The sequence below is a fragment of the Caretta caretta genome, chromosome 7 (assembly GCF_965140235.1).
Source record: "Caretta caretta isolate rCarCar2 chromosome 7, rCarCar1.hap1, whole genome shotgun sequence".
NCBI lineage: Eukaryota > Metazoa > Chordata > Testudines > Cheloniidae > Caretta > Caretta caretta.
The window spans coordinates 31,686,615-31,698,472 of record NC_134212.1 but is presented as its reverse complement, the minus strand read 5'-3'; the positions used below and the strand labels follow the sequence as shown (position 1 = coordinate 31,698,472).

General features: G+C 43.3%; 1 protein-coding gene across 7 annotated transcripts in view; it reads left to right on the top strand.

The window, feature by feature from the left end:
* RTN3 (reticulon 3) overlaps positions 1-11,858 on the top strand; it is a 39,621-nt gene that overhangs the window by 4,004 nt on the left and 23,759 nt on the right. For 2 of the 7 annotated variants that reach the window (XM_048857419.2, XM_048857415.2), the window contains exons 1-2: positions 95-227; positions 11,288-11,338. The exons of 2 other annotated variants lie outside the window; for them this stretch is intronic. In XM_048857419.2, coding sequence (XP_048713376.1) covers positions 98-227; positions 11,288-11,338 — 181 coding nt within the window. In that variant the 5' untranslated portion in view covers positions 95-97. Of the gene's footprint in view, positions 1-94; positions 228-11,287; positions 11,339-11,858 lie in introns of those variants that run through there. 3 more of the 7 variants (XM_048857416.2, XM_048857421.2, XM_048857420.2) reach the window with 2 other exon arrangements.

The following is an 11,858-nucleotide window of genomic DNA, read 5'->3' as shown; positions in this document are numbered from 1 at the left end:
GGACTGAGGTCCGTTGCGCCGTGTCAGTCTAGTCCGTATCTTCGCGTCGTGAGGGACGGACGCTTAGTGTGCTGAGGCTCCCGTTGCTGTCGCGGAGATGGCCGACCCCGCCACCCAGTCGCCGTATATCTCCTCCTCCGCTGGAGGGGGCCCTTCTGAGCCGAGTACCACCCCGATCCCCGCGGGCGGCCGCGACTGTAAGGGGACCAGCTCCCAGTCCTGCGCCGGTAAGAGCCCGGGGGGAGGGTCAAGGAACAGCCGGGTTGGGGCGCGAACAGCCGGGGGACTGGGGAGGGGGCGGCGGCGAGTGGTGGGAACAGCCTGTGGAGAGGCTGGGGAAGGGGGGAGGTGGCACAGCCGGGTAAGTAGCTGGGTGGGCAGAGCCCGAGGAGCCGGCGGGGAACAGCCTGATGACAGCCGGGGCGGGGAACGTGGGCGGCGGGCGGGCGTAGAGGTGGGAACAGCCCAGGTGCGAGGTGGGGAGAGGAGGAAGGGGACTCTGGCATTAGGGGCTGGGGGGCAGTTTGGGTTTGGCGGGTGAGCGGGCGGTAAGATTTTAGGGGGCTGAGATTTGGGGTAAGGGGACTCAGGCAGGAGGATGGATCGAGGCGAGGGGCGTGGGGAAGCTTTGGTTCAGGGCTGTAGGATTTGGGGGTAGGGCTGAGGTTTACTGTCAGTGGGGGCTAGTGAGAGACTTTGAAGTGCAAGAGTGGTAGATTTTTGGCGTGTGGGGCTTGAATTGAGGGTGGAAGAGGGAGGCTGGGAGAAGCTCGAGGGACTGGGTTTAGGGGCATGGTTGTTTTTCAGGGGGCTGAGACTACGGTGGGGTGGATTGGATTGGGGTGATAGCGGGAGTTAGGGCATGGTTTAGCATTCGGGGATGGTGGGGAGAGAATTGTGGGGTTTGGATTAGGGCTGAATGGATAGTGTGGATTTTGGAAGGTTATGGGTGTGATTTTAGGGCAGGATGAGTTTTGGTGGGTGGAAGGGGATCGAGGCAGAGGACTCAGATTGGAGTGGTGGGGATTGCGGAATGTCTGTGTTGCACTTTGTAGTTTAATTCTGACAGTGACTCCTCCGGATGCGGGGACTGGGTCAGGGAGCAGTGTCTGAACTGAAGGGAGGGGATAGGGCAGATTCTCTTTGTCTTTGGTGGTGTTCACCCCCACCCAGACCTTGCTGAACGTCCCAAACTGGGGATGACTCTTACCATCTCTGTCTCTAAAGGACACTTCTGCAGAGCAACGCACTTCTGCCTTTGGAGTGCCCCAAAACAGCAGGCATTGTCTAAAAATCATGGAGGGTGGAGAGGAGGGCACAATACCCGCTGGACCACTGCTCCGCAAGGGGTGGATGGCTGATGATGCAAGATGTATACACACACCCCATCTTCCTGCATTGTTTAATACCAGGGTCGTGGGGAAATACACATTAATTCCTAGAAAAATCCCTTTCTCAGTCAGACATTTCTCAGGGCAGGTGGAAGGGGGTGGGGAGCTGGTGGAAACTTACAGTGATCTCTGTTTTTGAGGGGGTGGTAACAATTGCAAATGCTCCCTTTTGTCATGTTGCAGCTCATTAAATGGAGTGGGGGTGGAGGGAGAGCATATCAAACAAAGCAGTGTGTGGTTAAATCCCCCCTTCATTTAGGGGGAGCTGTCCAAAATAGGAGGAGGAGGCTGTGCTTTAGTTCCCTTTGTATCCCTGTCAGGCTCGGTGTTGGGAGCTGGCAAGCTAGCTTCCCTTGCAAAGATCTGCAGTGCAGATGCCTTCCTGAGGGGAGGGAGGGAGAAACTGAGCAGGTGTCAGCTCTTAAAGGGGCAGAGCCTCTTATAACAGCCATAACAATAATAGACACAATTTCATCTTTTGACACACACATCCAGAGCAAAAAATGATTGATTAGCATTAAAAATTCATGGCACAGGGCTTCCTTTTTAACTTGCTTACCATATTCCATGTCTCCTGTGTAAGAATATACCAGCCTGGTATGTTTTTCTCACTAAATAGAATTCATTTCATTTGGTCGAAAAGCTGGTTTTCCAGGGTGGCTGTAGACACTGCTCATCTTACTGTCTGAGCTATATAGCAGCTTCCACCTTTCCTCATAAAGCCCCAACACCCTATTGAAATGCCAAGCAAATCTAATCTCAAAGGAGATGAAATGACTTTCCTACTTGTGAGCAGGGCAGATCTATAGGGTTAAGGGCAAGTGAAGCAGTATGAGGCAGCATGCTTTATACTCCCATGCTGTGGGGCTGAAGTCTGAATATATGCCTTTCTGGTACTTTGCGTCATTCTGCTTTTCCACCCCTTCCTCCCAGATGTTTTACTTGGAGCCTGAGCTGGGGTGCAAAGGGAGGTTATTACTCAGCAGTTCAGTGCTTTGATTTCATGGTTATAGGTTAATCCGTCACCCTGTCTGTTCTGAAATGCAGCCCTTTCACCCAGTATTTGAGGGCTATTTATTCTCTGATTCACCACAATAGTTTGATTCCTAGGATAGCTGAGGTGGTTCACAAACCTTTGTTCTCAAATCCTCCAGATAAGCTAGTGCTCTATAAATGTTGAGCCATCTTGATGGCCATTGGCATCATGGTTTAACAGACAAGTTGTAATCAGGAGGCAGAATGGCTTCAGGGTCATGTTACTTCTAGAATCAGATGTGGACTCTGTCTCCCAAGAAGATTAAATATGCACAGTCTCTCCCTTAAACTCAGATGAAAACATATGCAGGATGATATGCCACATCATTTTGGTACAACTTGCATGCAACATCCATGTCTTCTGCTGTTGGAGAGGCAGTGTTGTCTAGTGGTTAGAACATGGGATGGGGTGGGTGTCAGAAATCCTGGGTTCTTATCCTGGGTGTAACTTGCTTTGTGACCTTGGGCAAAGCACTTGCCCTCGCTTCAGTTCAGCTTACCCATCTGTACCCAAGGGATTAAGCTAATTCAATGCTTGTTAATGTATCTATACTAAAAGCACAGGTAGTCTACCAGATGCATTTTTAAAAGTGTTGGTTAAATCTACCTGGCTTTTTTTTTTCCATTCACAAAACCAAATGTTTATTACAGTAACTTGTATATCTTATCTGGATTTTTCTTTTTGTTCTAGATGTTGTTTGCATTGCGGGTTTTTTTCAAATCCCAGTGCAAATAAAAAAATCTGTGTGATGTTAGTCCAATACGTGGACTATCGCCTTCATTTGAAACGGCAACGTTTCTGTAGATTTAAAATCATCTGTTTGTATAGGGAACTGTTTCTGCATAATGACTTGTGCCTGAGTTTCAGAGATGCTGCACCGTTATAAATCCAGTTGGAGTCAATGAGAGTTGTTGGTCCTTAGCACTTCTGAAAAAATCAGATTTTCTGCATGCTTAGTAAGAGAGAATAACACTATTAATATTATACAGTAACTCCTTAGATGTATAGACTTCTGCTGACTTAAACCATAGCAAAGAAGTTAATTAAGATTTTATTACTGGTTACAAACCACTCATATGCACCTTATGTCATCAGGGTTGTCTTACACTGAAAACAGTTTTTTTAAGCACTCTTATAGTTACCACTATAACCCAGCAAAATGCCTTGTACTTTCTGGCCTTGCCTTATCCCTGTCATTCAGCCTGTAAGATAACTTTAATACACTATTTTAAATGATGCGGCATGATTACCACGCTACCCTGCCCACGTGTTTAGCATTTCATTTCAAGATGCAGTATTGTTCACTCTAAAAATTGTTACCCTTGGCCACGTTTCTTTCCCTCCCCACTTTTCCCCCCCATAGCCTGAAGAAGATATCAGAGAACATTCAATGTTCCAGAGAAATCCTAATACATAGGGTTTCTGTTGAGAGCTATATGGAAGTGATGTAGTCTAATGATGAGGGCATTGAACTGGGACTTGGGAATCCTGGGTTTTATTCCCAGCTCTGCCAGTGACCTGCTCTGACCTTGAGCAAAGTACCTTCCATTCCGTGCCTCAGTTTTCCCTCACATTTTGTCTATCCAGTTGAAGCTTTCTGGGGCAAAGATTTTTTTTTTATACTTAGCACTATACATGGGACCCTGAGCTCATCTGGAACCTCTCCACTACTGGAATACAAATCATAACCCAATTAAGGCAAATCATTGGCCCTGTTTATAGATACTTTACTTTTTGCCGTTAGGGAATCAGCTTTATAATTCTCTGGGTCTTAGAAGGCAGGGAGATTGAGGTTTGTCTAGTCACTAGCGCAGAAACTTGGGTGTAAAAAATCATTTGTGAGCTCTGTCACGGAGTTACTATAACAAGACACTTTACCTTGCTGTGTCTCAATTTCCCCCATGATATTTTACTGCAAATAATAATAGTTTATTTTCTCCAGTGGTCAGATTTGCTAGGGGAGAATGTGGGAAAACAATCCTGAGATTGAAAAATATGCAAACTTTGACCATAGACTTCTCAGCAACTTTTCACTCTGTTACTGTACTTAATTATGGAAGAGTTGACAGAAGAAGAAGGCAGGCCTTTTTTGCTTTCTTTATCATACCAAACCAGCTGCAGGGCTGCTTGTATCATCAGGGTGCTGTCCTGGGCATTGTTTGGAAAGAAACCTATATAGCTAGTAGTTGGCATTACTGCTTGTTGCATCACTGAAGTGTTTCAGAGCCTGGCAGTGTCTTGAATAGACATGTTGCATCCGATGAAGTGAGCTGTAGCTCACGAAAGCTTATGCTCAGGTAAATTGGTTAGTCTCTAAGGTGCCACAAGTCCTCCTTTTCTTTTTGCGAATGCAGACTAACGTGGCTGCTACTCTGAAACCTACAGTGATATTGTAATTGCAATATTGCCAATGCAGGACCACTGTAGGAGCATTTGTGCTCCTGAATGCAGTCTGCAGCAGTAAGTGCTGGTTGCAGGCTTATTGTGTTGCTCCTGAACCTTCATTTTCTTCTAAACAATGGGAAAAACACATCCGCTGTCCATATGAGACTGCACTGTTACCAGACAGTCTCACAAATCAGTCCTGTTCTACAGCTAGAAAAATCAAAATGATGTGTGATCCTCTTAAGGAGAAAGCATCTGGGCTTTACTCCTGGATGTTTTCATTGTGTGGGCTGGGAAACAGCCTGCTCAGAGTAATGTGAAAAATTTGAAACTGTCCTTAAGCCAACAAATTGGCTTAAAGAAGTGGAAATCGTAGTGATATGAAGCTAGATGGAAGGGTAAGTGGATAGAGTATCTGAAATGAGAAGATGAAAACACACGTGGTTGTTTAAGAATGGACTCACTACTTCATTTGTGAACGGAAGTAACTTTTCATTGTTTACTCTTTTACAGATGACCTTTGTAAGGTAGGAATGGTTGAGGCTTTGTGGCTCTAAGACACTACACAATATTGAAGAGGATGACAGAAGTCTTGAACTTTATTGTTTAGCGTTAAATCCAGGTGGCATGGTAGTATTGGTGCTGTATGGAAGGTCTAGATTTAACTTCTGATTTCTTGGGAGGATAGGCAGGAGTGCTTTGCTTAGTGTTCCCTTTGGATGTTCATGAAGTGGTGTAAAGAGGATCTGAAGAGAGCCCCATCCAGTCCCTGATCTCGAAGTGAGCGGTTATAATGATCCAGGCTGTCCTTAAAACTCTGTCAGGGAGAAGGAGGACGCTATTGGTGGTTCTGACTTTGGTTGGCAAAACAAGTCAATCCTGTTCAATATTCTCCAATGGGAGATGCATGAGAGGCCAGATATTAAGAAACACTGAAACCCTTAATTATGGCAATGCTGCTGTAAGAAAACTCTGCTGGTACCATACACCATGGTTCCACTAAGTGGTAAAGGCAAAGGCATGGAAACACTTCATCCAAGCACTGGTACTTAGTGCCACATTCAGTAGCCGCTCTTTCACAACTGCTGTTGACGGGAGATCTGCATTTGTCCTAGCAACAAAAACAAGCCCTTAATTAATGGAAAATCACAGGGATGGCTTACAACAAAAGTGATCAAGACTCCATGGTTAAGGTTGAAAAACCTTTTGGTCTAACAAGCATAGTATTTTTGAAGCTTATACCACACAGTCTGTTGTTATCAAACAGTACAGATTCATGGATAAAACCTGATTTCAAGGCTTTATACAAATAGGTGGGCACAAAGAAATGGTGGTGGAGGAATCTGCAGGCCAGGAGACCCCCCCTGAATGTTGTTGGTTGATTCCGAGAGCTAGTTAAGGTTGATAAAATTGCTACATCCATGACTGGACATTACATAGGCAGTTGGAGTAGAAATCTCCACTTGATTTAATAGAAACATAAAGTAAAAAAAAGGTGTAAGAGGTGCCTGAAAAGCCTATTCAACTGTATCTGAATTTGTATGAGGATGGTGGAGTAGTTTCTTAAGCATTATTCTTCTGTTAAAATGCCCTTTAGATGAGATTCAGAAGCTAGTCTCTTGGATGAGTAACAAGCATTCTGTATCCTTGAAAGCTTCTCTGAGCCCTAGAAAACTTTCTTTTAAATAGCTGGAGGGGGTTGACTGCAACTAAATGAAAGGCTTCAGAGGTGTAGCTGCTGTTCATATTCCTCTTCCACTTCTTGCTTGCTATTTGAACATTGCGGAGCATCAATATGTGGAATTAGTGTCAAATATGTAGCTATCCCCTCTCATTCATAGTTATTATTACTGCTTTGTAGCTCTTCATAAAAATAATATGCTTGCTTTGAATTATTTTTATCCATTATTTCAATGACTGATGTGACACAATGGTGCATATGCAGTTGTGTCAAATAACCATTCCATGACCTGAAATTGAACTTCTAACATAACTCAGATCAAGTTTAACAATAACTTTATTTAATCACATGCCTCACAAATGTGAGGTTAGCGGCCAAGCTGTCAGCAGGCATGTCTGCTATTCTGATGCTCCATCTTGTGTAAGACATCCTAATTTCTCTCCCATAGCACAGAAGGGCAAAGTTGCCAGACTGCCTTCTTGTTTTGGGTGTACATTGTATTCGGCACCAAAGAAATGCCAGACAGAATTCCAACTCCATGTCTGCATTAATGGGGGAGTGCTGGTATGGGCAGTGTGCTGGTGATTGGTTACCACCATAACTGGCAGCTCCCTGATCAATGATTAATTCAAGGGAGGACTAGCTAAGACATTCTTTACTAGTTAACAAAGGCTAACTTTGAAACTTCCCAGAAGGGTACAGCTGCCCCCTTCAGTCTCTGCAGATGGTCTCCTCATCTCAGCTGGCAGGTCAGTGATAGGATAGTCTTTTTGGAGAGGGTTGGACAGAGCTGGAGAAGCATGCACTGCTGTTATCTGTGCTCTGCTTGCTGTATGATAAATATGGAGGACATCTGTCTCCAGGCTGTGAAACCAGCACTAATTTCTAATGAAAAATTGAATCTCGAAACACCGAAAATACCAGTGGCTGTGTGTCTGACGAATGAAGTTCTGAAGCTAAAGAATGTAACTTACTTTTAAATAATAAAACCCATCTGATGTGACAATTCGAAGCTGCATGTTATGAATCAGAAGTCCTTTCCAACTCAGCTAGCCGAAATGGCTTTATCTAAGAGATAAGTTGCCCCTCTGCTTACAGAATCCAACAGGTTGTTGCCTAGCTGGGAGTTTTAAAGTAATTGGTTTGGTAGCAGATAAGGTCACAGGCTTATCAGTGTCCACGTAAAAATTACGGGCTTGATGATGGAGGAGAACAGAAGTAGTAGTAATACACGCAGAGCAATAAAGTAATTCCAGAGATAATAAGAAGAGCAAATTGTCTTTCAAACCAGAAAGTAAGATCTTTGACTTTGGTTTAGAGAGGCTGAAAGATGACATACATATCACAGGTTCTTGATGGAAAACGGTAGCACCATTTTTGACTAGGTAAATAATGATCACGCTGCTTAGTTATACTGTGCCGTACTGTGTTCATACAATAAACACTTGTATATCTATAACATAATCCATTCCCGTTAGATAAAAGGCAGCATCTGACCACTGGGGACCCAGAACTGTACCAACAGTAATGCTTAGCACTCAGCACCTTATATCCAAAAATCTGAAAGCACTTTACAATAAGTTGTGTTAAGTACTATAGATAAGAGTATTGAGTCATGTAGTGTGTGATGTGCTCTGATGTCATATAACAAGTGCTGAGAAACAGGGTGAGAGTGTGGGTCTCCTGGCACACGAGAGTGTTTTATTTTACTAGATCCTGCTAAGTCTTAGTATAACCATACCAGTTGTGGTTAATTTGCTATGCTCCACCTGTTAGATATTTCTTCATGTATTGTAAGAATATTGCTGTATCTCCAGTGTTAAAGCACTGGGTCTAAATCTACAGGCCTCTCATAATACCAATAGAACACATGGTCCATGGGTCACTTAATCTGTCTGAATGTGAGTGTAGCTCCCAGCATTATGTGCTCTCTAAACCAGATTTATCACCATGCTGGTAGCCTGCCCTTATAGCTTCCATACATAATCCATTTGGCTAGACTGTCTTCGCAGGTGTCCTGCTGAAGAGAGCTCACGTGTTCCTTTCCACCCAGTCACAGCTCCAAAATGAGAAGCTTTGACCACAGCACAAACCATTCTCCGGCCCATCATTAGAAGGGAGCAGATGTCACTTAGTTGAGCTTTATCTTCCTAGACAGCATTTAATAGTTGTTAGGCTTGCACCTAAAGCCTTCACTCAGACTAAAAACACTGAGACACTACAGCTCCAGGCTTTCTAGTGGAGTAGAGGAAGCCTCAATTCACTGGAGCATCTCTTGTTAAAACCTGTTGGTTACTCCTGATATAAAAGGGCAGGAGGGTGTAACAAGGAAATAAGTAGAAGAAGCACTAGGCCAACGCTTTCACAGGTAACCAGTGGTTTTGAGTGACTCAACTTTTCTTGGGTGCCCACCTTAAGATACCATTAAAGCATCTTGGTCTGAAGTGGGCAGGTGCTCCTCCTTTACTGAATGAGGCCCATTTAAAGTGTGGCAAACTGGTTAACCAAAAAGTGGGATGCCCACAATCGCTAGTGACTTTTGAAAATCCTAGGCCTTAGTAAAGGGCTTGTTCAGGGATCAATATACTAAGGTATATCTCTTCTGGACGGGGCTAATTGTTTTGTTTTGGGGTGCTTTCTGGCATTTTGAGAGGTGATACAGCCAGGTAGAAAATATTTGCAGTCCATTGAAACTACAAAATCCTATAGCTATTAGCCGTACTGGTTTTTTTTTTTTTTTTTTTTTTGTCTGAGATTCAGGGTCTGTCGTAAAACAAGCTGAGTTTCAAAGCATGAAAAATGTCAGGCTTGCAGTTGGTTTCTGAGAACTCTTTGTAAGCTTCTTACAAAGTCTGAGAAATCAAAATAAATGTTTACTTGAAGGCTGTTCCTATGGGTAAAGACATTAAATAGCCTCATTGGTAGAGCATCTGGGGTTTGAAAAGCATAATGAATACAAGCACGGGGTTTGAGGGTAAAAGAATCTTCATAATTCCTCCATTGGATCTCTGTTCAGCTACACAGACCTAGGACTGAAGAATGCAATCTGAAGCCACACAATATGCTTTTGTCAATAGGAGACCCTGTGCAGGACTTCTCATCCCAATCATGACTGATGAACAACTATAAACAGCCATTTTTGTTTATGCAAAGCAGAAATAAATAGTTCTTATGTTAAAATCTGCTGTTAAGAAGGGGGCTTTTGAGGGGGGAAAGTGAGACTGCTCTCAAGTTAGACTGGTAGACTCTCTTCCCATTGTGTAGACCCAGTGGAATTCTTGGCAAAACGTTTGCAACTTTGTTCCTGAAGTTCCAGAACTTGCTGTCCTTCTGTTTCCACAGGATTATAGCGGAAGGTAAATGAGTCGCCTGCAGCTATCTGAAGAGTTGGATAGACTGGTTCTGAAAAAACAAACAAAAAACCAACAAAGAGGGAACACAGTCTAGTGCTTCAAGCAAGAGACTGGGAGTAAGGACTCCAGGGTTCTATTCTCTTCTGTGCTACTGCTTTTTATTGGACCTCAAGATTAAAGCTTTAGAGGTGGGAAATGGAGGCGGTGGCATTTGCTTGAGGTCACACAGGAAGTTGATCATAACAAGTATAGTTGGTTCCTGGTCCCATGCTCAGTCCACTAGACCATGCTGCATCCAGTACATGGTATACCATGTACTTCAAATGTGAAGAATAAGCTTTTGAAATTTCATATGCAGAGACTGATGAACTCATCCTTTATATGGTTAAATCAGTTTAAATTCTAAAGGCCATGTTTTCACATCCATGTGAGAGACAAAAATTCCACAGGTTTGGCTGTCTTTCTTAGAATAGAGTCCAACAACTTCCTTTCTGCTGTTGCAGGTGGAAATAAAAATAAATCCCCTTGTTTCTAGACAGTCTTTTTGGATATCTCTTAAGATAAGAACTGGTGCATTATGGGACAGTGGTGTAATGGTGGGGTTTTGGTTTGGAGATAAAGTGCACACGTTAAATGAAGTAATAGAACTTCAGTATTTCTTTTTTAGGAAGCACAGAATTAAAATGTATTTTTTCTTTGTATAATGTGTGTCTGATTTTAATGAAGGCTGTTTTAGATCCCTGTTAGGAGATGCTATGAGAATAGAAAACCATATTTAAAGAAAGTGGACTATGTAGTTGCCAGAGGTGATTGTCTTTGAAGTTGGATGTTTAGAATGGATCTATGGTACCCTTCCCATGCAGCCTTCATTCGAGTAAACTTGTTTTGTAGTGGGTTTGGGGAGATGTGTAGTTTACAGCTAAGACAAGTGGGAATCAAACTTTTAACAAGGGAAGCATCTTTCAGTAACCCCACATATACTAACACGTGTTCAAGCTTTTTTGCATTGGTGTCACTTGCATTAAGAGTCTATTGTGGCAGCACTGAAAACCCATTTCTTAGATGGGTGTAGCTGATGCAGTTACCACCACTTCAGAAGATGTGCACATAGTACTGAAGACACTTGCAAAACCCTAACAAAAACCTAATGAATTCACACAAGCACTGACTGTCCCCCGTTTCCCTCATAAAGTAACTATGGAACAGTATATTATGGAGACGTATCCTTTCTAAGCAGATGGGGTGAAACTGACTGCTTGGCTTAATATTCATAGTTGCTTCGTTTAATAATAATAAAAAAAAAGTAAATGAGCTGTTGCAGAAAGGTGAGTGAATGGATTAAGAAACTCTTCTCCCACAGTGGCATTTCTGCACCTGTTGAGGTTCACTGCAAAGCAGTGTGTATAACTGTCAAATTCTCATCCTGTATATTTTCTTTCAGATTCCTTTGTTTCTTCCTCTCAGCCTGTCTCTCTCTTTACGACTTCACAAGGCAAGTCTGTCATTTTCTTGTACGCTAATAAAAGAAAAATGTTGAGAAAGGCTGTAACTGGGGCATAAGGCTTTCTCTTGTCCAGAATTATCCCTTAAAAATCTATAAGTAGCTTCAAAACAGTTCACCATGTGAACCACTCAGCAGTTGTTGGCTAATGATCTGGTGCAGCCAAGCTACTCTCTTATGGCCTGGTTGCTAGTGCATAATATGTTCTTCTTCGTGTAAGAAAGATAAAGACCTGCTCTTCCCTCCTCATGCAGCAGTTAGCTAATGCTATCAACAGCAAATTGGCAAAAGGGATCTATAGCTGTGAGCCAAGGAGCATGTGCAGGATTTCCTAATGTACATAACGACCCTGAAGAAATAGAGGTTTGGGAGAACAGGACAGGTTTGCTGCTGTTCGTGTGGAAAACTCCTGGGAAACTACTGATAGTCTTGTCTTTTGCTGAATTCTTTGTGGATTAGTACCATAATCCAGGGAGGCAGTCGGCTGACATGTAGGACTGGCTGCCCATAC